General features: G+C 45.2%; 1 protein-coding gene across 2 annotated transcripts in view; it reads left to right on the top strand.

Annotated features, from left to right (window-relative positions):
* Window positions 1–27642, top strand: part of LOC144814991 (glioma pathogenesis-related protein 1-like) — a 753864-nt gene that overhangs the window by 359597 nt on the left and 366625 nt on the right. For both annotated transcript variants that reach the window (XR_013606920.1, XM_078674151.1), the window contains exon 3: window positions 13244–13353. Coding sequence is in view for 1 of the 2 variants with exons in the window: in XM_078674151.1 (XP_078530277.1) it covers window positions 13244–13353 (110 nt within the window). In the remaining variant the exon portion in view is untranslated. The remainder of the gene's footprint in view (window positions 1–13243; window positions 13354–27642) is intronic.

Below are 27642 nucleotides of genomic sequence, written 5' to 3'. Positions count from 1 at the left end.
TCTTAAATCTTGAACAAATTTCACGCTGTCCTTGTTTTTTTCACAGGGAGAATGGAGCTGTTTAAAAGACTCATATCTCTTTTCCTTATTGTTCCCTGCTGTAAAAGTGACTTGAGGACTAAATTCAAATTCATAAAGCTTTATTCAATTTGTAAAGACAGAATCATAAAAGCATACAGTTTAAAAACAGCATGATAAAATGCCTTTGGCTTATAAAAATAGATACATTAAAAAATAGCTAAAATGTGATACAGTACTCGGGACACTTACTCACAAAAACAGAATAAATTGATGTTAAAAACAAATAATAACATTTGCTAATCTAGTTATTTACCAGTTGTTCTAAGATTGCATCGAGGTCCTGACCCTGACAACCGCTTTTAGATAAGTAGATACAACTTTAATGACGTGTGCATTTTCTAGGGTTTTCAATTTATAATAGGCCACTCTGCAGGTTCGTATGCCCCAAAACTTCAGTAGGGGTTTCAAGAAACTTTCCCTCGGGAGCAAATAGAACCTGCAGAATAATATGCAGTGGATGTTAGACTGGGGTGAGATGTTATCACACGGACTGTTTTCTGTATTTCTAGTCCAATTGTTACATTATGGGAAAGTGACTAATCTAAAAAAGTATCGGTGTGAAAGCGGGTCAAGAGCATACGAGTGAAGGGGGATGGTTCTAAGGTTAAGTACTGTTGTACCCCTTCAGTGTTAATGGTCAATTGGTGCTCTGCGACCATACGCTTACCCTTTTCTACAGACCATCTGTTACTATCCAGGTGCTGTAAGACCAATTTTTTAAGAGTAGCTCTGGGCACGGTGTTCATGGTTGCCGGGTTAGAAAAGAATTCCGGGTGCCCAATGTCATTGAGCGTATTTCTCATGTATTTAAGCCACTTGATATTATCAGCACCGGCCAAGCTGAGACAATCTTTTATAACTTCTCTGTTCAAGCTAGTCTCCTGCTTTGCCCAGACATTGTGCCACAGTAAGATAGGTGAGGAATTTATGGTGTCCGTGATGTATGTAAGACCTAATTCACTGTGGGCCACATATGTTGCTGTGCAGCCAGTAGGTAACGAAGGAAAAAGTTCGCGGAGCGTTGCAGACTATCTGCGTGCTCAATCCCCCAGATCCCAGCTCCGTAAGTGCCAGTTGATATGCATTTGGCTTTAAAAATCTGTAAGAGGGCCCTAACCGGCCTTCCTCCCAATTTTTTCGCAAAATTAATCAGTGCGCCCGTAGCCCTAGAAAACGCTAGGCCCCTTGCCATTACGGCTGCCTGCCAAGTGCCCCTTCCATCAAAGTTGATGCCAAGGTATGTAAACTTATCTATGTTCTCCACTTTTCTACCGTCCAGGAAAATTGGGCATTGTTTCTTTCTAGTCCCAGTTCCACAGGACATGGTAAAAGTTTTGGAGACATTTACGTGTAGACCTCTATTTTTCATGAACTCTGTGAACTTCCCTACTGCCCTTTGTAGTCCTACCCTTGTTTGCGACATTATAGCGGCATCATCCGCATATAAAAGTATGGGTATTGGAATCCCGTTGATGGTAGGGTAGTCGTGGTATGCTCCGTTGAGATGTTGACTAACTGCATTTATGTATAGGGTAAAGAGCAGAGGTGCTAAGATGCACCCCTGTCTTACTCCTCTGCGGATCTGGAACTTATCAGAGCACTCACCCCCCCTTCTGTATCTGACTCGTGCTCCTGCCCCCCTGTAGAGTTCTTTTATGAACAAGAGGATATGTTTATCTAAGCCTATTTCAGAGAGTATCGCCCAGAGCAGCTCATGGTCTACGCAATCAAATGCGGAACTTAAGTCCACGAAGGTCACGAAGAGGTTTCCTATTTTTTGCCTGAGTATATTTGGCTATTATTAGGGCCAGGTTTAAGCCTTATTCTATGGTTCTTTTGCCTGCTCTAAAACCATATTGTAAATTCGAGATAACATCGTGCTCTTCTGTCCACTCCTGTATTCTGTTTAAAATAATCCTCCCGGCAACCTTCATCAGGGCGTCAAGTAGTGAAATTGGACGGTAACAGGAAGGGTCATTCCTGTCACCTTTCTTGAAGATCGGCATACAAGAGCCTCTGGCCAGGTTGAGATAAAGCCGGAGGTATTTAAAGAGTTTAGCACGTTAGTGAGCAGGGGTGCCCATAGGTCAATCATTGATTTATATACATCTATGGGGACACAGTCCGGGCCGGGGGCCTTCCCCGAATGGCTTTCCTTCAATGCCATAAGGACTTCCTCGCATTCAAATATGATGCCTAACGGAAATGCACTAGGTATTTTATGCCCTGTGGATGCACCATAGTCAGTTCTCTGTATGTTCCCAGAATCCATAGGTTCCGCTTTATCGTATAAGCTACTAAAGTGTGTGACCCAAGTGTTGCCAGGTATTACTAGGTCTATTTTAGCCGCTTGCTTACTTTGCAGGAAAGGGGCATTTACTGCCTTCCAAAAGGCTGTGTTGACCCTCCTGTCGGTTGCCTCCTGAAGTGCCAGCCATGCATCCTTCTTTAGTTGGTTTTTCCTGCTTGATAAAGCAGCACGGTAAGCATGCCTGGCTATCCGGATTTTTACCTGTGATCTTGGGATGATATGTAAGGCCTCTTTTAGTGCTTTAAGTGCCTTAGTGCAGCTCTTATTAAACCAGCCTTGTCTGTTTTGTGAAGCATGTCTAGGTGCCCTTATCAAAAGTCTTTTTTATCTCTAATAAGATTTTAGTAAACGAGTTAATAACTATCTGGTGCTCGTCGTTAGTCGAGAGGCATGTCTGGATGTCCTCATAAGTATTTTTAACTAGAGTTTGTAGAAAGTCCGCAGGCACCACTTTGTCCCATTTGATGTAGTACCCATTGGTACTAGCAAGTTTTAGTGGGGGACTATGTGAAATGCTATTCATTTTATTTGATGAGTCATTAAATTTTAAGATCACAGAAATGGGATAGTGGTCACTTAAGACGATATCTAGTGTATCCCAATTAACTATTGTCCCTGAGTACCTTGATGATAAAAGTATATAATCAATGGTTGAATTGCATCCTCTCCCATTAAAGGTGGGTCGGAAGGGCTTAACTGGGGAGCACAATTCATTAACATATGACAGAACAAAATGGGAGGTTAGACTATTCAGAAGGTCCCCTAATTTAGAGTGACAGAAATGCGTGGGAGCATCTTCCTTGTTATCTCCTAATCCACAAATGCCCGCCTTGCCATGGGGACACAGAGGACAATTGAAATCCCCTGCCCATAAAAGGGCCATGTCTCCGTCCATCTGCTCCTCTATTTTAGATAGATTTCACCTAAGGTTGTTAACAACTGTTTCAGTTAATGAAGTTGGAATATTGTTATAGAAGTTTATGTGAGATTTTTTAGAGATCCCCAAGAGATGACAATTATTTGGTAGAACTCTGTGGATGTGAACTTTACATCTGTGGGTCCTATATTAGTTGAAATATATGTACATAATCCCCCCTTATTTCTGCCATACAAACTAGGCGTGGCTGGGGTATGGAGGTCTTGTAACCCAAGAGGTGAAACTCATTGATTGTCCATGTTTCTTGTATACAAACGATACTGTATTGGGTCACGGTTTCCAGCCATAGGGGATTAGTGATTTTGTCAGATAGACCCGCCACATTCCAACATAATAAGTCGTTAGTAGGTTGAGTCTCTGTGATGGAGACAGGACTATCCGCCCTTGCTATTAAACCCTCCATTGTACCCGGGGCTGGAGGGGAGCTAAGGTGCAGTTTGTGCTCCTTATGGTGTGTTAAGGACTTGATTAATGGGGTTTTAACTGACAGTAGGGTATTCGAATTATTAAACTCACAGATTAAAGAGGAGATGTTAGTACCCATATCTGAATCCTTGGTGTTTGCAGTATCCTTTCCCTGTAGCTCGTATGATTTAATCAATGTCGGATTAAACTGTTTAGGTTGTTGTACCATCTTACTTGTTTCCCTCAGATTAATTTTTCCCACAAGTTCGTCATAAGTGCCTAAGATCGTTGCCAAGTTGATGTTGGGCAATGTGGCCTTATCTTTGTGGCTTATGTGTTCTTCCCTAACCCGGCTCCCTCCCTTTAAGCCATCACATTCAATGGATTTTGTTTCCACATGCAATTTACTGGGATCCATTAGTTTGATCTGTTCACCTTCATGTCCAACCTTTGGGGCCGCTAGCGTTTCTGAATGTTTGGGTGCATAGCGGTCCCTGAGCGCCAGATTAAAGAGTCAATCTACTCCTTCCAGTCCAGAAAACGTGGCAAAACGATTAAAGGTAGGAATGTTAAAACTGGGGCCTGCTATATTACACATGTATTGAGTCCGGGGTCTTAGAGGATTAGTCAATAAGGATTGGGGGTAGGAGTAACTTAAGTTGTGTGTCGGAATTCCTCCCCCACCTCTCTCAGTATACCAATCTCCAATATGTGTAATTACCCTGCGATCCCTAAAGTTGATAATAATAACATCCCCTTGTATGTCCTTCGGTCTGTGCCCCACCCAACCTAGTCTTCTTACGTGCAGGATTTCACCATCAATATTGGGGGGTAATGCAATATTCTTTCTCAGCCAGTGTACTCCTTTGTTTTTGAGTTCTAGAAATCCTTCTGTTTTCCCGGCTACTAGTTCCGGGACCCCGGTAAGTACCACAACATAGGGTGCCGCCTCCGGTGGCATATCTATTTGTTGTGGAATTCCCCTTGGGTTCTTATCAGAGGGGAGCATCCTGACAGTGTATCCATGGGTATTATCTGGTTTGATAACTTGTCCTCCCGCTCTTTCTTCCCTATGGGTCGTATGGCCTTTATCTGTTATCGAGGGTGCCAGTATGTTTTCATTGGATACGGGTAATAAATCCACACTATTCGTTACGTTAGTTGGTTTCAACCCTGTAGGTATAGCACATGTGGACTGTTTCTGCCTATGGGTTATCAGTCCCCTAGTTAATTCGCTATTGGTTGCAATTGCTTCCTCTATGGACCCCAATTGTTCTGCCATTATTTTCACCCATCTACACAAGTGGTAGTAATAGGGATTTAACTAGTTGCTCAATGTTTCCCATTAGATCTTGAGTGGGATAAGAATGTGGGGGAAAATGATCGGGCAGGGTCTTCCTTACAGCTGTTCTTGGGCCCTTTAAGGGGCTCAGGAGTATTTTAGGTGTTTTTACGCACCTACCATTTTGACTGTTCCCCCCGCGCTTTCTTTTTTTTACAAGCCCTGGGCCCAATGATTTATTTTGTATTTTCTTTCTTGGGGTGGACTTAAGTGGTGTTATTGATATAAGCTCCTCTGATGTAATTTCTAATGGTGGTTCTATATTTGAGTCATTGGTGTTATGTTCCCTGTTTAATTCAGTTGATACTGTTAGGTCTTGTAACTGTAAAGGGACACTGATGTCACTAATTAAATCTTTTTCCGTACTTTCATTTGGTGGGGTGGTCGCTAGCTGGATGGGGCTCAGGGACGAGTGTTTATTATACAGGAGTTCTGAAGACAGACGACGCTCAGTGATAGCTATCTCACGTTCTAACACTGAGGCGGCCCTGGTTATAAACTGATCTAATGTCCCTCTAACGGACCCTCCCACCAAGGATTTCCTGCCTTTGCTAAGACGTGAATTCAACTTTCTGTGATGTATATTTACAGGGCTAGAATCAGATACAACACAAATCTCAAGATCACGGAGAATTAATCATAGCAGTATTGTTGCACAGTTCGAACTATTATGAGTCCAGTAAATAATGTCACTAGTAAAATACTACAATTTTACTGTAAGTGTCCCGAAGAGCAGATGTAAAGGGGGGTGGCCCAGCCCAGCCTCGTCTGGCCTCGGACGGCCACAGACGGCCCGCCCTTTGCCCGGGCTCAGCCCGGCGCGACCCACGCGCGGTCCCGCGAAACAGGGGCTGCCCTCCGATTAAATGCGCCTCCGGGCGCGGAAATGGCGTGGGCGGCTTCCGCCGCAGAGTAGCCTGGAATTAGTAGTCCCCTCCTCCGCCCGGCAGCCACGAAGAATGGAGCTGCGGCAGCAGGAGGCGGGACCGAGAAGACCAGCGTCCACAGTGAAGAGCAGGTAGGTAAAGAGCTTGCCCCCGTAGGTATTTTCAGAGCGCCCGCTCTGCTGGGGCTGCTCTCTGATTAAATGCGTCTCCGGGTGCGGAAATGGCGTGGGCGGCTCCCGCCGCAGAGGAGCCTGGGATTAGTAGTCCCCTAGTCCGCTCTGCGGCCGCAAAGAATGGAGCTGCGGCAGCGGGAGGGGGGACCGAGAAGACCAGCGTCCACAGTGAAGAGCAGGTAGGTAAAGAGCTTGCCCCCGTAGGTATTTTCAGAGCGCCCGCTTTGCCGGGGCTGCCCTCCGATTAAATGCGCCTCCGGGCGCGGAAATGGCGTGGGCGGCTTCCGCCGCAGAGGAGCCTGGGATTAGTAGTCCCCTCCTCCGCTCGGCGCCCGCGAAGAATGGAGCTGCGGCAACGGGAGGGGGGACCGAGAAGACCAGCGTCCACAGTGAAGAGCAGGTAGGTAAAGAGCTTGCCCCGTAGGTATTTTCAGAGCGCCTTGAGGACTAGAAGAATGCACGTTTCTGTTTCCCTGGACAATTTGTACTGCAGTATGTGAGGCCATTGAGCCCATTCTTGTATTCTAATTTTAACTGACAGCACATTCAGCATTTCTCCTGCTTCATTCGTATAAGTAGTCCACAGTTCTGGTGTTAATTGTTCTAGAATGTGTAGTAGGCCTCTTTAAATTTGTGGTAGAGGGATTTGGAATTACTCATTTCTAGCGTAGTGTATAAAAAAGATGATAATGTTTAAAATATTGGGCAACTTTATGTCACGATTCGCTCCCTGCGTTCTCGTGTCTACCACCAGGGGGCTGAACTCTGGGACTCTTCAGTGTTCTAATAAGCTTACAGACCCTCCCCTTCATGTACATGCTGACTTCCAGCCATTTGGACTCTACTTGGAAATGGACATCCATTCAAAATCCATGCCGTGTTTTGTGAAAGCCAGCCTGCTCTTGCTTGAAGCCAGCCAGCTCATGTGTGGAACTCCATTACCTAGAGTTCCCTGCTCACTGCTTTCTGATCACTGCTTCGTCTCCACCCCCTGCAGGCCAAGGCGGGGTGGAGGAATTCAGCTCACCTGTGGCTGGTGCAGCTAGCCTGCTCATACCTGATTCATGCTCTTACTATGAGCTCTTGTAAGCCTCAGATTCCTTCAGGCCAAAGTTGGTCATTGTAGCTGTCTACTGGTGAGAACGATCCTTGTTTCCTGAGCTTTTGATGTCCTTGTTTCCAGTAGTTCGTGAACTATAGTTATTATTTGTACGTGAGCTTCAGCTATTTCTTGTTCCTGATTTGCAGTGCTCTTTTGACTCCTTGTTTCCTGAACTGTAGCTATTTCCTGTTTCCTTGTACTAGTTCTGCTTGCAGTGCTACCTTGACTCCTGAACTATAGTAATGTCCTGTTCCCAAACTATCACTGACTGCAGTGCTACCTTGACTCCTGGGCTATAGTGATTTCCTGTTCCTGAACTAGCACTGCCTTGGCTCTTCAGCTTTTGCTCAATTCTCGTGTCTGCTCCAGCACTGCCTTCAGTGCTACTGTGTCTTGACTCCTGATATAGCACTATTCTAGTATACCCTTGTAGTCTCCCCTTCTATGTATCATTCTCCAGTCCCTGCCTTTCTTCCCATTTCCTTGGTTCTAGTTCCTAGTTTGCGGTCTTTTTATGCCAGCTGTCTTGCTTCTATCCCTGTATGTTTGTTACCTGCTTTCTACTAAGTGTGCCCTGTGATTTCCTTCCTTTCTTGTTAAGCACTCCTCCTTGCTAGCTCCCGGTCTATTGTGCTTGTGTTTAGTTCTACCCCCCTTGCTGTTACTGCCTTGCGTGTTCCTGTTTGATCACCAGGATCCGCGGGCACAGCTGCCTACGTAGGTGGTGTTTCTTGTCCACTGGTGAGTATTGTCTTTGAGTTACATTTATTAGATCGCAATAGGTATAAGCTCCACAGAGCCTGCCTTCGCATGCATATCCTATGTGTGGGTATTTGCAGTCGGTATCTGTAACAGCAATTGTGGGTGAGGAACTTACTGAACTTCAGTCTTACCGTGGGAGCTCCTGAGTGCTTAACCACCACATTCCTTTTATTGTTAATGTTACTGTGTGTGTATATATATGTCTGCACATCCATCCCGGGTGTAGGTATTCTGAATGCTAAATTGCCTCTTGTCTTAGCCATCTTGTTTACTTAAACAGGCTTCCCACTTGAAACCCGTTTTCTCCACTGACTCCCTGTGGGACACTGGGCAGCGCTGTACTCCTCTTTCTGGGTACATTTTCTATCCAGTTCCCTGTCCTTGCCCAAGTCCCTGACAGCCACCACGAAAATGTTTAAAGTTAATTTCTGAAAATTATACCACAAAGAAAGCAAACTTCCTTTCTTTTTTGTTTTTTTAAGAACCAATTGAAACATTTATCCTAACCCGTAATTTATCATTCCAAAGACCCATGCATCAAAAAATGCTGAACCAGAACATCTAACATCCTTTGTCCCGACCTTCCCGCATACAACAACCATCCCCTTCTTAACCTCCGACTCCAACATAAGTTACATAGTCAAAGCAAACAGACAGATATAACCATAACTACACTTTCAAATAAGATTGATATCATCTTGTGTCTTAAATGAAAAAAGAAATGGGTTGCAAAATACTTTGGCAGAAACTGATAGGACCACATATTGGACATTGCTTGATAAAGCAGGCATACTAATGGAAGGTACTCCTAGCACATTTGCCATTCACAGGGTGCCTGCAAGATATGATTCCTCCAACAAACCAGGAATCCCTTGGTTACATCTCCTTAGGCTCCTCATATATTGTGCAGCAGGTGTCTCTGACTAGAGCCAAAAGCAATATTAATCAACTAAGCTTAAAAATCTGGAGGATAGTGATGAATTCCTATAAAGGCTAATCACCTCCTCACCACTACTAAGAAAAATAAAAGAATTTAACTTATGCTGTGGATCAGGAAGCAGACAACCCTAACTTTAAGGATAGAATTTATCTCAGCAACTCCCCTCTCCTAAAGCAGTTTTTAAGGGAAGGAAATTCCTCACCAAGTAATAAAGTATGTAGTGCCTGAAGCGCAAAAACTGTATATTGAACTATGTTCTAGGTTAATTTTATGTAATAATACCAAGAGAGAGAGCTCTTATCAAAATATGTCATGAACTGCTGTGTAGTGCATTTAAGGAAACTGTTTTGTGAGTAGTCACACATATGCCCAGTGGTCGTCTTCTAAGAACCCTAAACCCCTATATGCGTGCCTCCTATTACTCCTGGGTTGTATATCCAACTGTGAAAAGGCATACTGCTTTAGAATATTTCAATATATATTGATAATCTACAAACATATTCCCAAGCAATCATTGAGCACAATTAAGGGACTCCCTAGGAAAACCAAAGGGAAGATTAGAAAGCTGACTTTCACTTGGTTTGAGTCTGAAATTGGACAATAGAAAATTCTGGTGAACATGCAAATGACAAATTAATCAAAGGGGGAGAGAGAGAGAGGTACTTAGTGGACTCCGCCTCCTTTATCACATAAACAACCAAAGAAAGTCCACTCTAAATATAACAAAGTATCCTTTCATGAATTTTGGTAAAACTTAAGTGGAGTAGTGTGGCTCACTGGTTAGAGGCGGCAGGCCTGAGAGCAGAAGTCAGCCTGGGACCAGGGTTCAATTCCCGACGCGGCAGGGTCGTGGACCTTGGTCAGCGGACTCGATAATTCTCGCTTCGGTGCTTACTCTAATCAGGGGTTCCACTCGGCAACTCTGGGCATTAGCTTGCCTAATCTCCACAATGGCCCCACCAATTCCGGGGATGCCTGGCTCCACCTTGGGGACTCCCAGCAAGGGACCATCCCACAGGGAAAGCCAGGACGGGTTCCCCAGAGTTATACAGCGCCGGGACGCCCCGTTGCTGGGGCAGCTGTGCGCTTTACAAGTATACTACATTTACATTTAAGGAAAACTATGAGCTTCCCTAAAATAACATTAACCAGGAGTCACACATCCATTACCCTGTGCGTCTCCCTTAACCCTCTTTTTTAACAATACCAGCCACAGGATTCAATAAAGTTTAGGTTCCAAGAGGCCAGGCATTTTTTAACCTCACATTTTCTTCTGACCCTTCCACTCCCACATTAGTTTATAGCTTTCACCTTCCAAAGTGTTCCCACATATCTGTCAGTCGTAGTACGCCCGTCCGCAGCAGCGCGGGAAGAACCTGATGATGAAGCATGCCACCAAGAGGCCTTTTGGTGGGTGAGGTTAATTTAAGGAAAACTCATTGTTTTCCTTAAATATTACCAAAATTACTGGAAGGATAATTCGTTATATTTTGAGTGAGCATGCAAATGAGTTAGAATTGGTTGATACTGTGAAGAATTATCACCTTCATTATCTGACCCATAAAACAATCTAGAACCCAAGAAAATTAGTGTTTAGTTGGTCTGGTTTACCTCAGAGTTGAATATGGTAATTATTTGAGCCTTTGGATGGTGCTGATTGGAAACTTAAATGTTTTGAAAGGATAATTTGCTATCAATGTTGCGAAGACCTTAAAAGTGGTCAGCTTCATTGTGGGACAATGATGATAAGAAGTCTGAGAACATTTTACTTGTACAGAATTCGTCTTGAACTTCGTCTGCAACCAACAGCTTGCTGAAACCCACACCATACTTAGGCGGAGTCATCTTAAGCTAAGCATGTGCTGGACAAGTACCAGTGTACAACTCTTGTAGGTGGGTGTGTCTAATTTGGCCACACCGTCAGTAGCACAATACCCTGAACCAGGTCCTTTCAATGCAGTGGCAGGTACTGCATGGCTTTGTCTTTGATATTTTTCACCATGGTGCATAATCATATATATTGCCCTTTCCTTTACCAGTTTTCATTATAAGGTCCTTTCATATTCCGCCAATGGTTTAATAGCTGATAAAATATTGTGTTTGTAGTTTTTTTGATATATTTGTGAATATCACTTTTATGATCGTCTCTGAAAAAATCATTATAGTGCTTGAGAACATTACAAAACTTCGGGGGGTTATAAATGAAAAGGGAGCTCTTAGAAAAGCCTATGTGTATGATTAAAGCAGGGTAGTGGAGACAAGTCCAAAGTACATGTCTGACTGCACTTTGGAGATTGTGCATAAAGACAACATTCACCAGATCAGTAAAATTTAGATCTTCTTTGTGAAACACAGATGCAGGGTCAGATTCCTCCCACAAGCCAGGATACACCCTTCCCCCACTCCCTCTACCTCGTTATCCTGATGTAAAGTCCCTAAGGCCAGACTCCACCTTGAGCAGGCCAAGACTCATTTTTCTCTTTATTTGCCTAATCATAGACGTGGCTGCCTTTGACGCAGATGTCATCTGTCCTTATCTTTCCAAGAACTTGTGACTGTATTACGTTGTTCAGTGACACCTGATGCACAGTCAATGACCTTGATAAGACACCTGATGTGAAATCAGCCTTGAACAAGTGCCTTGTCATCTCTGGCTCAAGGTCAGATAATGATAGCACAACAGTGTAGTCTGAATAGACGTTTTTTTAATCTTATTCTTTTTTAATAAAAATGTGTCTAAGACAAGCATATTGATGCACATAGGTTAGACAGTCCCTAAGGTTATGTCAGAAATCCCCACCTCAGATAAAATACTATATAAAAAGCCTGCCAATTGACCATTTGGGAAGAGAAGTCCTTACCCTGAATTATCGCGCACGATACTGCCACAAACTCTTCAGATTGCCGCGATGCTGCTGCATCCCATTCTGCTTTGAAAGCTGATACCAAGCCAAGTCTGGGAGGAGGGAAGCTACTGCTGATGTATGTTTTCTTTTTAGGGAACTCTTACTCCTGACTACTGATAAATACAGCGTTTTGCTCTAAACAGTTTTGCAGTGTGTTTATTCTCCCTAAGAAACTCTTATATAATAACGCATAGAAGTAGGTTTTAGGATGTTAGGTTGCTTGATAACATTTTAACTATGGTAGAAATGTTCTTTTTATTCTCGTTGTTCGAAGCATGCATTTTGCTGTTTTAATAATATTCTGTGAAGTTATTTTAGATGTGCTAAGCAACAGAATGAGACTGTTGAAATGAACACTTTCTAGGCAAAGTTTATTTTTCTTTATGCAGTTCTTGTGTGGGATATTGTGAAGAATGAAATTGGGCGTATAAATTACCACTGTGTCCCTGGATACCTGTTTAGGAACTGTTATTAACCTAAATACTTATAACTAGGTATTGAGTGGGGATTACAACAACCTACTTCTTCACATTCAATCGCTGTTGCATTGAACTAAGTTCACTTGTGACACCCTTGGATGTGAATGCAAACCTTGCAGAACTAAGCAAGAGTCTTAGTTTAGCAACAACCTGTATAATCTCCTTAGTCTCCTCATTTAATGTGCTGTCTTTGCCTCAGACTCGCCAGAGCAAAGGATTATTGCAAAAGGCAAGATTCCTGAATTATCTTGCAAAATCTAGAGGACAGTGGTGTATTCCTCTGAAAGCTATCTACCACCGGGCCGATCCCAGAACAGGGTAATAGAATGTAACCAGTGCTAGTTAACCAAAATAATCAGGCTCAAAGGGCCTTTCCTGATGGATCAGGTAATCCTTACTTCAAGATGTGCTTTTATCTTCACAACTGCCCTTTCACAAAATGTATCAATTGTAGAGCAATTTCACACCAATTGCATGAAGTGTTATTGTGTACAGCACAAACAGCGCATATTGTATGGCTTTCTGGGTTAAGTCTATTTAATAACACAGTGACAAAATGCTTCTGTTCAAATATCTATAATGAACAAGCCCATATCAAGCATTTAAGAAAAGTGTTCTAGTAAACACACATAAATATACCCGATGAGTGTCAAGGGCTCCCTTATATCTGCTTCCTGTTACCCACGAGCTGGTATGTCCGACTGCGAACAGGCAGCCTGCATTAAAAGATAATCTCCACAGTCCTGTACAATTAAAGGAGTCCCCACGGAAAACATTTATTTTTTACAATAATAGTATCCCTCAATCAAGCATTTGTGTCCTAATCAAAAGCGATGTGGATTTTTAGTAGGGTCAAATAATATAATGTTATACAACTGCATTTTGTGTGTAAGATAAAAAATATAATGTTATTTTTAGGTTGTTTGGGCTACTAGTTACAAAGTTGGATGTGGCGTGGCATTTTGCGCAACTGTTCAAGAAGAAACATCAACGAATGTGAACTTGGCAGTGTGTAACTATGCACCACCGTAAGTTACATTTATGTAAAAATGTAGATAAAGCCAATTATTCAGTTTTCTCTCACACACCTAAAGTACGTCTAATCTTCATTTTGAAAATTGAGGAATATTTGTTCTGTTGTTTTCTCCTAGTGTGCTTATTTGTTTCCCCTCTCACCTGTCCCGTTCATGAATGGCCCCAATTTCCCTGACCCCTTTAGTAATCTCGAATGATCAGGATAATTAAATTGCTGTGTACAGTAATACTGCCATATTTTGCTGGCAAACATGGCTGTTATTGCTGGTTATCTAAGTGTAAGTAAGTGTTACGTGGATCACTGCAAGCACCACAATTGCAATAGTTAAATATCACAAATTACACCCATTTCAGCAACAAGAAACTCTAAGAAGATCTTATAACTAATGCAAAGCACCAGAAATTGAAGGGCATTAACCTAGTACTCGCGAGTCGCCGCAGACAGCAGTATTGGCATTCGCAAGCCTCAGGAGAGTACGGTGCACTCATTACAGCAAGCCAGGATGCTATTTATTTCAAAGACAGTACTGCTTAGTGAACTCTAATAACAAGTATTTGCAATACAATAGGTCTTGCATTCAAGCAAGTTTGAGCTATTGGCATTGCAAATGACAATGCATTTTATTTGTGTTTAGGGTTATAAAACATAAATAAATGGCATTGTCATTTACAATACTAATGTCTTAAACTCTCGCAAATGAGACCTGTTGCATTGCAATAAAGGGTCTTCTTGACAGCTTTTTAGATTGTAAATATCAGTGGAAGAGATCAGCCTGCAACGTCTTCAAAGTAGTGATAAATAGTGCAGTGAAGAAGATATGCAAGTGGTGTAAATTACACAGACACAAAGTGTGAAGTGAGAGTTACATATAATCCAAGCTATAAACATGAACAGAGCGCTCCAACACCTTTCGCTCTATGATTACTCTGTCGCGGCTTAGGAGGAATAGCAGGAGGGGGGCTATTTCCTGCCCTCCCCGTGATTTGAGTGGACATTGTGGCGTTGCGTAATGTCATTGCTATCTTTGGTCTAATAAAAAACACTTCAGCTGAAGTAGGGCCCTGGCTTCACCTTCTGGTGCAGGGCGGGCTGTACTTCAAGGAGGCATGGAGGAAGGAGGGGATGGTCTCGGCTGCAGCTCCAGCCTCATACAGTGGCCCTGCTATTACTAGTGAGCAAGAGGCACTCAGGCGGTTGTATTGGTGGTGGTATTGGTGGAGCTGTTATTGGTGGAGGTGGTTGTGGTATTGGTGAAAGTGGTGGAGGTATTGGTGGAGGTGGTCTTATTGGTGGTGACATTATTGGTAGTGGTGGTATTGGTATTGGTGGTGGTACTGGTATTGGTGGTGGTGTTATTGGTGGTGATTTTGGTATTGGTGGTAGTACTAGTATTAGTGGTGGTGTTATTGGTGGTGATTTTGGTATTGGTGGTGGTACTGGTATTGGTGGTGGTAGTGGTGATGGTGGTGGTATTGGTGTTGGTGATTGTATTGGTATTGGTGGTGGTATTTGTGGTGGTGGTATTGGTGGTGATGTTGGTGGCAGTGGTGGTGGTGGAGGTGGTATTGATATTGGTGGTGGTAGTATTGGTATTGGCGGCGGTGGTATTGGTGGTGGTGGGGGTACTGGTGGTGGGGTATTGGTGGTGGGGGTATTGGTGGTGGTGGGGTGGTATTGGTGGTGGAGGTGATGGTACTGGTGGTTGTGATATTGGTGAAGGTATTGGTGGTGATGATATTGGTGATGGTGGTATTGGTAGTGGTGGGGGGAGGTGGTGGTATTGGTGGTGGTGGAATTGGTGGAAGTTGTGGTATTGGTGGTCTGGTGGAATTGGTGGTGGTATTGGTGGTGGTGTTTGTGGTATTAGTGGTGGTGGTATTGGTTGTGGTATTGGTGCTGTTGGTATTGGTGGTGTTGGTATTTGTGATGGTATTGGTGGTGGTGGTATTGTTGATGGTGGTAGTGGTGTTGGTGGCATTGGTGCTGGTGGTATTGGGGTTGCTGGTGGTGGTATTGATGGTGGTGGTAATATTGGTGTGGGTGGTATTGGTGGTGGTGGTATTGGTGGTGGTTGTGGTATTCGTGGCCTGGTTGTATTGGTGGTGGTGGTATTGGTGATGGTGGTATTAGTGGTGGTGGTATTGGTGGCGGTATTGGTATTGCATTGGCAGTGGTATTGGTGTTGATATTGGTGGTGTTGGTATTGGTGGTAGTATTGGTGGTGTTGGTGGTGGTATTGGTGGTGGTGGTAATGGTGGGGGTAGTGGTGGTGGTATTGGTGGTGGTGTTGGTGGTATTGTTGGTACTGGTGGTGGTATTGGCGGTGGTGTTCATATTGGTGGTGGTGGTATTGGTGGAGGTGGTGGTATTGGTGGTAGTATTGGTGGTGGTGGTGGTGGTATCGGTGATGGTGGTGTTAATAAATCAGGCTTTTGAGAACAGCCCATCAGGTGACTTTAGTACAGGTCACATGTAACACAGATGTGCTGTTGGCAGCTTCAGCCTATTATCACAGGATTATGTACTACCTGGAATTCACATGACTTCATTCTTTAATCATTTCTAAATCCATTTAACTTGGGGGGAGGGTTGAAACAGACCCCAGATAAAGCTGGGTTAAAGTGATTGAAAGCAGGTGCCCTTGTGGCTGTGCTTCTTAAAAAAGCACAAGCGGTTTTAGCTGAAACAGCACATGTCTGGCCAGCAGTAAGAGAAACTCAATAAAGTAAATAGTGCTTACAGACTAAATAACAGGTCTCATGAAACAACTGAAGTAAAGGGGCCAGTCGCCATGGAGGGAACAAATGTGGACAAACCCCGTACTAAGGAGGGACTAAAAAGCCTATTAGCTAATCCGAAGGCAGCATTTACCAAAGACAATGACACAAGCCAATGAAAAATATGGGAGGATTGGGGGCGGGGCATCTCTCCCATACTGTACTACAGCAGTCTCGCAGATCGAGCAGTGCATGCTCACTGCTGCTAGGCTCGACAAAAAAATTATTACTGAGGAGTGCAGCTAAGTGATGCCCAATCGGCGCGCCACTACCTTGCCAACCCGACAGCACCAGATCACACCAGCAGGCTGCGGCTGTCACAGCTACTACAAACACCAGGCTCTTAAGTGGCACCACTGCCAGCTACACTGAAAGTTGGACTGGCACCATTCCTGCTGCCCCTCATTACCATAACCAGGTATCAAGTTTATGCTAGGGCCAGATTCACTACGCTCTGCAGGTGCGAACAGAGGCTCTGAAGAGGCTGCAGCCGCTGGTGGCTGCTCCCCAGGGCTCAGCTTCCAGTTTGTTTATGTGTAGGTCGCACTCACCTTCAGCAGCCTCATGTGCAGGAGGTGTGCCCGAGCACTCCTATGCCAAAGGGACGCATGGAAGCGGGGACACTGGGTAGAAAGGGGGCGAGTGTAGGTGTTTTGTGTTGTTTTGGAGGGTGTGAGGGGGATTCCTACTGAAGGTGCAGGCAGGAGTGTGCAGAGTCCCTTACCTACTGTGCCTCTGCTGATCACTGCTGTTTACCTGCTGAGAAGCGCTTGTGGGGCTGAATGTCATTTGTGGGGTTAGGTGATAAGTGCAGACCACTTCACCTCCTGTGGAGTAGTGCAGGCCCATTACCTGCTGAGTGCGTGCACCAGATCTTGTGTTTAGACCATTACGTCATATAAGGAGATTATTTTCCGCCAAGAACCGTGCTTGAAAGAGGTAATTTGCTGTTCCATCCTGATCTTTTCTGCAAAAGGTTTGATGTATAAATTAAATAGTAACCCAGAGAGGGGGCAGCCCTGTCTAGCCCCTCTTGTTATTTTCAAACTTGATGTTAAGTTTCCATTCAACATGATATTGGCCACAGGAGCTTTATATATCCCCATATGGCCCAACAAAATGTATCACCCATATTATAATGATTCAACCGGTATTGCCAATTCACCCTATTGAATGCCTTGGTAGCGTTGAGTGTGATGCTTGCCAGGGGCGCTTTACTTTCTGAAGCCAAGTCAATTCCATTCAATTCAATTCATGAAGCTTTATTCGGTACATACAAGATGACCATAAAAGCACAACAACAAATAAAAGACAGATAAAACATGATTACAAGGATTAAAACATGATTCTTAAAATAACATACTCTTACGTGCCCTAATAGACTGATTTAAAAAAGTAGCAGTAAAGAAACAAATATCGGCAGTTTCCAGATTAAGTAACAGAATCATTGCCTGGTTCAGTGTACATACACCATGATTTAAAAACAAGGGCTTCAGGTAAGCTACCCTAAAATTCATATACAATTTACAAATCAGTAAAAAGTGCAGGGGGCTTTGTTTGGTGATGCCATCACATTGGCACGGCCCTATTGGATGTTTCTTAATACTTGGCTGGGCCACTAAGTGGTGTGCTACACCAAACCTCAGTCTTGTTAGCACAAACTTGTGGGATGGTCTTGTCACCAAACATAGATATCTGGGAAAACCTTCGTTGATTTTGTATTTACTAAAGAGCTTAACTGTGGACAGAGAATCGTTTACTGACCCCCGTTTCCCGGCCTGATGTGCCATAAAAGTTACTTTCAGCTCAGCTTTTGGGATCAAAGAGGCGGCACCCGGGTCAGTCAATACGTTTAAATTAAAAATGTATAGGAAACAATCAGCCACATATCTTAACCAAGGAATATTGCGATATTTATCCAAAGATAGACAATCCTTGATGACTGATCTATTTAACAACTTCTCATCCTGTAGCCAAATTGACCGCCAGATCATAAGTGGCCTCAAGGATAAGACATCAGCCAGATAATTAATATCCAATTCCCGGTGAATCAGCTCCGTAGGGGCAGATTTTGGCAAGCATAAAAGCTTTTTTAGGAAGGAATTTTCCTCCACCTGTAACTTATGATTGCAATTATAGCCCCATAAACCTGCTCCATACGTTGCAATGTTAACACATCTGGATTGATAGATATGGAGCATATCCTTTGTACGTCTGTCCCCGACTTTTGCCGCAAATCTAAAAACACCATATGCATTTCTAGCTATTTTATTACTAATATTCATAAATTCATTTGTCCACTGTCTGTCCTTAGAAAAGGTAATACCAAGGTAACAAAATTTACCCACATCTTGCACCTTATCCCCCTCGATAAAAAAGGCCTTAGAGGTCCTACTTCTGTGCCCATATGTCATAGTCAATTGTACCTATTAGCTCATGGCTTAATTGGTGCATATATCTGCCTTTCATAAAGCCTTGCTGGTCTTCCATTACCATCCCCTGATTACCTTACTCAATCTGTTAGAATACTGCCATAGAACGTACAATGGCAGTTTAGGAGCAAAATTGGTCTATAAGCCTCAAAAGGCCTTGGATCTTTTCCTGGTTTTAATATTAGTGTGACTACCGCTTCCTCCCAGGATTTTGATGGGGGCGCTCCTCCTTCCAAAATTCGGCCAAGAGTTGAGTCAATACTGGGCAAAAGGTATTGCTTAATTCTAAGTAAAATAATTTGGATGCCCATCTGGTCTGGCGCTTTATTGTTTTCCCTTTTTAGGTCAAACCTAGTGTCAGCGTGCATGCGCTGCTCTGCGAGACTAGCTGTACTGGAGAATGGAAAAGGAGCCCTGCCCACTCTCTGCCCATATTTGTCAATGGCTTGTGCCATTGTCCTTCGTAAATGCAGGCTTCTGATTGCCTAATAGGCTTGTTAGTCCCTCCTTAGTGCCGCCTTGTCTTCATTTGTAATCTCCTATGGCTACTGGCCCTTTTTCATCGGTTATTACATGGTACGAGTTCCTAAGTCTGTAAGCACTATTTTCTTTATTGAGGTTCTCTTACTGCAGGCACGATGTAGTTGCTCTTACTGCAGGCACGACGTGCATTGCTTACAATCAGCGCGCCATGCAGGCTCACTCTTTTTCTCTACGCTGTTCAGGTACATTTGGCATACCCGTGCAGCATCTCCCCCCACCCCCACGGTCACATCGGGTGAACACTCCCCTACTGACTGCTGGGGTGTTTGAGTAGTCTTGAGGTCGGAGAACATTAATTGGTTGTGCTGGTTGGATGCTGCTTACGTCCATTACTCACTCATGGTAAAAAGTCCGGTTGATGGCACTGTGTCCACAAGTCCTTCACTTGGTGTGCCAGGGTTGAATTTTCCAGTGTGCGTACGGTTAGGTGGTGCCTGGATGAGGGGTGGTGTGGGTCTCAAGATTACAGTGCTAAATCAGGCATTCTGGTTCATAGGCACACAGGTACACCGATTTCATTCCACTGATTGCCGAGTGCTGGCTGGCACCTAGTTCTTCCTGCCTTTTGTTGTGGACATTATCAGGAAGTACACAGCGTCACAAAACAAGCAAACGTTTGCTGCCTTGGGTCATTGCAGCCCCGTTTGCTGCTATTTTGCTTTGTGAAGCAGGTGGGGGGGGGGGCGCTATCTTTACTTTTTAGGTCAAGCATCAGCATGCATGCACTGTCTGAAACACCTCCTGTAAACACTCTACAGAGTGTAATTTCAGCTGCTGCCTGCTGTTGGTTATATAGCTCCATCGCTTTTGTTTACTGGATCCTTGTTGGCAGGTGCTCCAGATACATCACTTCCATTTGGAAGCCAGGAGCACGGCCAACAACAGTTTCATTACACTGTAGGCCTTTATGTAGTTATTCATGGACTACTTTGTATTTTTTTTTAAACTAGCGCCCCATTCTGCACTTTATCTTTAATGTTGGCACGGAACTTTCTTTAGACTGGGCTCCTCTAAACAAAGGTGCGTGGCCGCTATTAAAGTGAAAGCGTGGAAGAGGGCGCTTTTATATAAAAAAAAAAAGCATTTGTTTGTCGACTTGAGAAACAAATGCTTTTATTTGTAAAAGCACCCCATTCTGCACTTTCACTTTAATAGCGGCAGCGCAACTTGTTTCATACAAGACTACCAAGTGTACAAGCAATACCATCAGTACCACCACCAATACCACCACTACCAGTACCACCACCACCAGTACTAGCACCACCACCAGTACCCCCTACCAGTACCAATACCAGTACCACCACCACCACCAGTACCAGTACCACCACCACCAGTGCCAGTACCACCACCACCAGTATCACCTCACCACCAATGATACCAGTACCACCACCAACACCAGTACTACCACCAGTACCAGTACCACCACCAGTACCAGTACCACCAATACCACCCGTATCACCACCAATACCACCAGTACCACCACCACGAGAAATACCACCACTACCACCACCAGTACTAGTACCACCAGTACAACTACCACCAGTAACACCACTACCACGGCTACCAGTACCACCACCACTACCAGTACCACCAACACCAGTACCACCACCACTACCAGTACCACCACCACCACCACCACCACCAATACCACAACCACCACCAGTACCACCACCACCACCACCAGTAGCACAAACACTACTAACACCAGTACCCCCACCACCAATACCACCAGCAATACCACCAGTACCACCACCAGTACCACCACCACCAGTACTAGTACCACCACCAGTACTAGTACCACCACCAGTACCCCCACCACCAGTACCAGTGCCACCACCACCACCAGTGCCAGTACCACCACCACTGGTACCAGTACCACCACCACCAGTACCACCTCACCACCACTGGTACCAGTACCAACAACAGTACCACCACCAGTACCAGTACAACCACCAGTACCACCACTACCACCACCAGTACTAGTACCACCAGTACAACTACCACCAGTAACACCACTACCACGACTACCAGTACCACCACCACTACCAGTACCACCAACACCAGTACCACCACCACCACAACCACCACCACCACCACCAGTAGCACAAACACTACTAACACCAGTACCCCCACCACCAATACCACCAGCAATACCACCAGTACCACCACCAATACCACCACCACCAGTACCACCACCACCAGTACTAGTACCACCACCAGTACTAGTACCACCACCAGTACCCCCACCACCAGTACCAGTACCACCACCACCACCAGTGCCAGTACCACCACCACTGGTACCAGTACCACCACCACCAGTACCACCTCACCACCACTGGTACCAGTACCACCACCAACACCAGTACCACCACCAGTACCAGTACAACCACCAGTACCACCAATACCACCAGAACCAATACCACCAGTACCACCACCAGTACCAGTACCACGAGCAATACCACCACCAGTACTAGTACCACCAGTACCACTACCACCAGTACCACCCCCACCACCACTACCAGTACCACCACCACTACCAGTACCACCACCACCAGTACCACCACCACCACCAGTAACACCACCACTACCATTCCCACTACCACCTGTACCACCACCACCAATACCACTTCCACCACCACCACCAGTACAAGTACCACCAGTACCACCACCAGTACCCCCACCACCAGTAGTACAAACACTACCAACACCAGTACCCCCACCACCAGTATCACCACCAATACCACCAGTACCACCACCAATATCACCACCACCAGTACCTCCACCACCAGTACTAGCACCACACCAGTACCCCCACTACCAGTACCAGTACCAATACAAGTACCACCAGTACCACCACCACCAGTGCCAGTACCACCACCACCGGTACCAGTACCACAACCGGCAGTACCACCTCACCACCCTCTGTACCAGTACCACCAACAATACCCATACCAGTACCAACACCAGTACCAGTACCACCAGTACCACAAGCAATACCACCAGTACCACCACCAGTACCAGTACCGCCAGCAATACCACCACCAGTACTAGTACCACCAGTAACACCACCACCAGTACCACCACCACTACCATTACCACCGCCACCACTACCATTACCACCACCACCACCAGTACCACCACCACCAATACCACTACCACCAGTATAAGTACCACCAGTACCACCACCACCAGTACCCCCACCACCAGTAGCACTAACACTACCAACACCAGTACCCCCACCACCAATACCAATACCACCAGTACCACCACAATACCAATACCACCACCACCAGTACTAGTACCACCACCAGTACCCCCACTACCAGTACCAATACCAGTACCACCACCACCAGTACCAGTACCACCACCACCACCAGTGCCAGTATCACCACCACTGGTACCAGTGCCACCACCACCAGAACCACCTCACCACCACCGGTACCAGTACCACCACCGGTATCAGTACCACCACCAGTACCACCACCAATACCACCAGTACCACCACCATTTCTAGTACCACAAGCAATACCACCACTACCACCACCAGTACTAGTACCACCAGTACCACCACCACCACGATTACCAGTACGTACCACCACCCCTACCAGTACCACTACCAGTACCACCACCACCACCCTTACCACCACCACCATTACCACCACCTCCAATACCACTGCCACCACCACCACCAGTACAAGTACCACTAGTACCACCACCACCACCAGTACCCCCACCACCAGTAGCACAAACACTACCAACACCAGTACCCCCACCACCAATACCACCAGTACCACCACCAATACCACCAATACCACCACCAGTACTATTACCACCACCAGTACCCCCACTACCAGTACCAATACCAGTATCACCACCACCAGTACCAGTACCACCACCACCACCAGTGCCAGTACCACCACCACTGGTACCAGTACCACCACCACCAGAACCACCTCACCACCACCGGTACCAGTACCACCACCAGTACCAGTACCACCACCAGTACCACCACCAGTACCACCAATAGCACCAGTACCACCACCAATACCACCAGTACCACCACCATTTCTAGTACCACAAGTAATACCACCACTACCACCACCAGTACTAATACCACCAGTACCACTACCACCACCACCACGACTACCAGTACCACCACCACTACCAGTACCACCACCACCAGTACCACCACCACTACCACCACCACTACCATTATCCCCACCACTATTACCACCACCACCAATGCCACTACTGCCACCACCAGTACAAGTACCACTAGTACCACCACCACCACCAGTACCCCCACCACCAGTAGCACAAACACTACCAACACCAGTAACCCCACCACCAATACCACCAGTACCACCACCAATACCACCACCAGTACCGCCACCACCAGTACTATTACCACCACCAGTACCCCCACTACCAGTACCAATACCAGTACCAACATCACCAGTACCACCACCACCAGTGCCAGTACCACCGGTACCAGTACCACCACCACCAGTACCACCTCACCACCACTGGTACCAGTATCACCACCAACACCAGTACCACCACCAGTACCACCAATACCACCAGTATCCCACCACCAATACCACCAGTACCACCACCAGTACCAGTACCACACGCAATACCACCACTACCACCACCAGTACTAGTACCACCAGTACCACTACCACCAGTACCACCATCACCACGACTACCAGTACCACTACCACCACCACTAACAGTACCACCACTACCAGTACCACCACCACCAGTACCACCACCACCAGTACAAGTACCACCAGTACCACCACCACCAATCGTATCCGCACCACCAGTAGCACAAACACTACCAACACCAGTACCCCACCACCAATACCAATACCACCACCAACAGTACCACAATACCACCATCAGGACTACCACCACCAGGACGACCACCACCAGTACCACCACCACCACCAGTACCACGACCACCACCAGTACCACCACTAGTACCATCACCATCAGTACCACAGACAGTACCACCACCACCAGTACCACCGCCACCACCACCAGTACCACTACCAGTACCACCAGTGCCCCCACCAACACCAGTACCACGAGTACCAGTACCACCACCACCACCACCAGTACCACCACCACCAGCAGCACCATTACCAGTACCACCACTACCTGTACCACCACCACCAGTACCACCACCAGTACCACTACCACCAACATCACTCCTACCACCAGTACCACCACTACCAGTACCAGTACCACCACCACCAAATACCAACACCACCAATATCACCACCACCACAAACACCACCAATACCACCACCACCTCAGCGCCTCTCGCTCACTAGTAATAGCAGGGGCACTGTACGAGGTTGGAGCTGCAGCCGAGACCATGAGTGCCACAAAGCAGAGCCTGCCCTGCACCAGGAGGTGAAACCAGGGCCCTACTACAGCTAGGCCAAAGATAGCAATGACATTACGCAATGCCACACTGCACACTCAAACCACAGAGAGGGCAGGAAATAGCCCTCCTCCCGCTCTTCCTACTGGGCCGTGACAGTGTAATCACAGTGCGAAAGGTGTTGGAGCGCTTTGTTGGTGTTTATAGCTCGGATCATTTGTAACTCTAACTTCACAGTTTGTGTCTGTGTCATTTACAACACTTACAGATCTTTTTCACTGCACTATTTATCATTACTTTGAAGACGTCACAGGCTGATTTCTTCCTCTGATATTTACAATCTAACAAGCAGTCGAGAAGGCCCTTTATTGCAATGCAATAGGTCCAGCATTTGCGAGAGTTTAAGCTATTAGTATGGCAAATGACAATGTCTTTTATTTATGTTTTAAAACCCAAAACATAAATAAAAGGCATTGTCATTTAAAATGGCAGTAGCTCAAACTTGCGTGAAAGCTAGACCTATTACATTGCAAATGCTTGTTATTAGTACAGTGACTCAGGGTGGATGTGCTGTATGATGCGCATTAGGAATCTCCTGCACTATTGTAGTATTTTGCACCGTTTTTTTTTTTAAAGCTTTACATAGTGCAAACTTGACCCGAAGGTATTGGAGCACTTTACAAAAGCACCGGTTAGGTTACTCTAGGACACATTCATGTTTTTTTTTTGGAGCAGGCAGATGGAGATTAAGGGCCAGATGTAGGTGGCCCATTACCGGTCGGTAAACCCGAAATTCGGTAAATTTCAGGTTTACCGACCGGTATTGAGCCATTTGCTATGTAGAGAAGATTCGGTAAATACCGAATCGGTATTTACCGATTCTATATTTACTGAATCATCATTTACCGATTCGGTATTTACCGAATGGGTAAATGACATGTAGGAAGCACTTTGAAGAGTGCTTCTGTGCTTTAAGGATTAGTTATTTACCACCAACTATTAGTTGGTGGTAAATAACGAACACCTCTGTAAATGCGAATCTGTGTATTTACACCAGGACCATGTGGCAGACATACATTCCCTTTGGGCATGTATGTGTGCCACATGTGCACACAAGCACTATTCAGGGGTGCAACAGGGTGTCAATATGACACCCTGCCACCCTCTACTCTTTCCCTATTTTACCGAATCAGTAATTACCGATTCGGTAATTGACATTCTTTCCTAGGGGCCTCCAGGCCCGTAGGAATTAATGGCAATTACCGAATCGGTAAATACCGATTCGGTAAATACCGAATCTTAACGATTCGGTAATTTTTACCGAATTATTTGCTACATAGCATTTACCGATTCTAAAATACCAAATCTGTAAAATTCGGTATTTTAGAATCGGTAAATACTATTTACCTACATCTAGCCCTAAGTGATTTGCCCAGAATCAAAGGATGTTGAGCCCACGCCGAGGCTCGAATCTGGTTCCCAGCTGCAAAGTCAGCAGCATTGGACGTTACGCCACACCCTCTCCTTTGTCCTTGAAACGTAATTGGGTCCATATTTTAAGTAAATTCAGGGGTTTACAGTGCTAAAAAAATCTTTGAAATGTTTCAGTTACAATCGTGACCAATATATGCGCAAGAGGGAGCAGTGAATAGTTTCTGTGTTTGACAAGATTTGCCTCTGATACTGTTTGTTTTTGCACTTTTGAATCGAAAGAGCGCTTTACATTTGCACCAGTTACATGACACGGGGTCACAGTCAGTTTTTAGACACGAGAAACTGGGCAATTTGGCCAGAACAACGGAATGTCTCCTGGACCCATCCTCGTGACCGTGGTGCACGCGTTCTACCACAGACTGGGTCATGCAAAGACCCGAAGGTTTCGTAAACCAGCTAGAGGTAAACTAAAAGGAGACATATGCAAATAAGATAGTTTTGGATGAGCATAAACGCAAGTTGCTACTAAGCAGGACTGAAGTGTTGTGTAAACACGTCCAAAGTCGGGAATTTGCTTGCTGTATCTGGCTTCAATCAGCCTGAGTTTCCATTACACGTAATGTGCAAAGAATTTGACGTGCCTACTATGCATACATGACAACAGAGGCAATTCAGGTGGAGGTCTCCCGATTTCTTTTAGTCAAATAATGGCTTTATTGTATCCGTCTCCTGCCTAAAATGTCTGCTTAAATATGTCAATTGATAAAATGCATGTCCCCGATTTTTCTTTTAAAAAACTTTTTTTTAAATGTAGGCATGTATGAATATGATAAAGGTGACTAAGGTGGTTTTAATGTGAAGAAGTACGTTTTTTCAATGACGTTCAGCCAAGCTGAACAGCAGCCCTGCTACTATACAACATGGCTAAATGACATTGACAAAGCCAATATCTCTGGCACTACCGCTTGGCTTTATTCATGCTTGCCAGGTGCCTGCTTTGCTGCATATAACACTTACCTCCAGACCCAGGGTGTCCATATATTTAGCTACTCTTTGAAGGGAGGATTTTGGCGTACATAAATATGCATCGAAAAGACACCAAGGTACGGAAAGATTTTAGGTTTACAATAGGATGTATGTTCACAACGGACAGGCGGACACATTCTGACCTAGTGGCCTGTGGCTTGAGATTGGATTTCTGGTCATGGTAGAAGGCCCTTGCAAAGAGCTTTTTTCACTAACCTTCCCTCGCCCAACTCATACACATGTTGCATTCCGGGAAGAAATGCAAATTGCCTTTTGTTATGGTCGATTGATTAAGAAAACAGGTGTTTCTCTCCCACCTTTATTCCATCTCTTTGTGACAAGCAACCTCTCATCCCAAAGTGCCTAGAGCCAACATACCCATGTGGAGATTAAGGTCCTTGGTCCTATAAACAATTAAAAAAACACAAGAAGCGATGGACTAAAATTCTTCCACTAATTGTAACCATCGGTGAATGAATTAGACACTTTTCTGTTCCCTAACTTCTTTTGCCCTTTGTGTCTTTATATACAGACAACTGTCATGTGGAAATCAGTCTTCGCCCCTCCTTAAAAGGGAAGGTTCTAAGTCATACTGTTGAGTCATATCCTTCTGAAGGGGAACACAAGGACCACGTATACTTATCTTTGTTGGTCAACGGCAGAGGGGCTGCAGA

This window comes from Lissotriton helveticus, chromosome 1_1, assembly GCF_964261635.1.
Source record: "Lissotriton helveticus chromosome 1_1, aLisHel1.1, whole genome shotgun sequence".
NCBI classification, from domain to species: Eukaryota; Metazoa; Chordata; class Amphibia; order Caudata; family Salamandridae; genus Lissotriton; species Lissotriton helveticus.
Note: the sequence above shows the minus strand (reverse complement) of the source record. Positions and strands in the feature narration are given on the sequence as shown.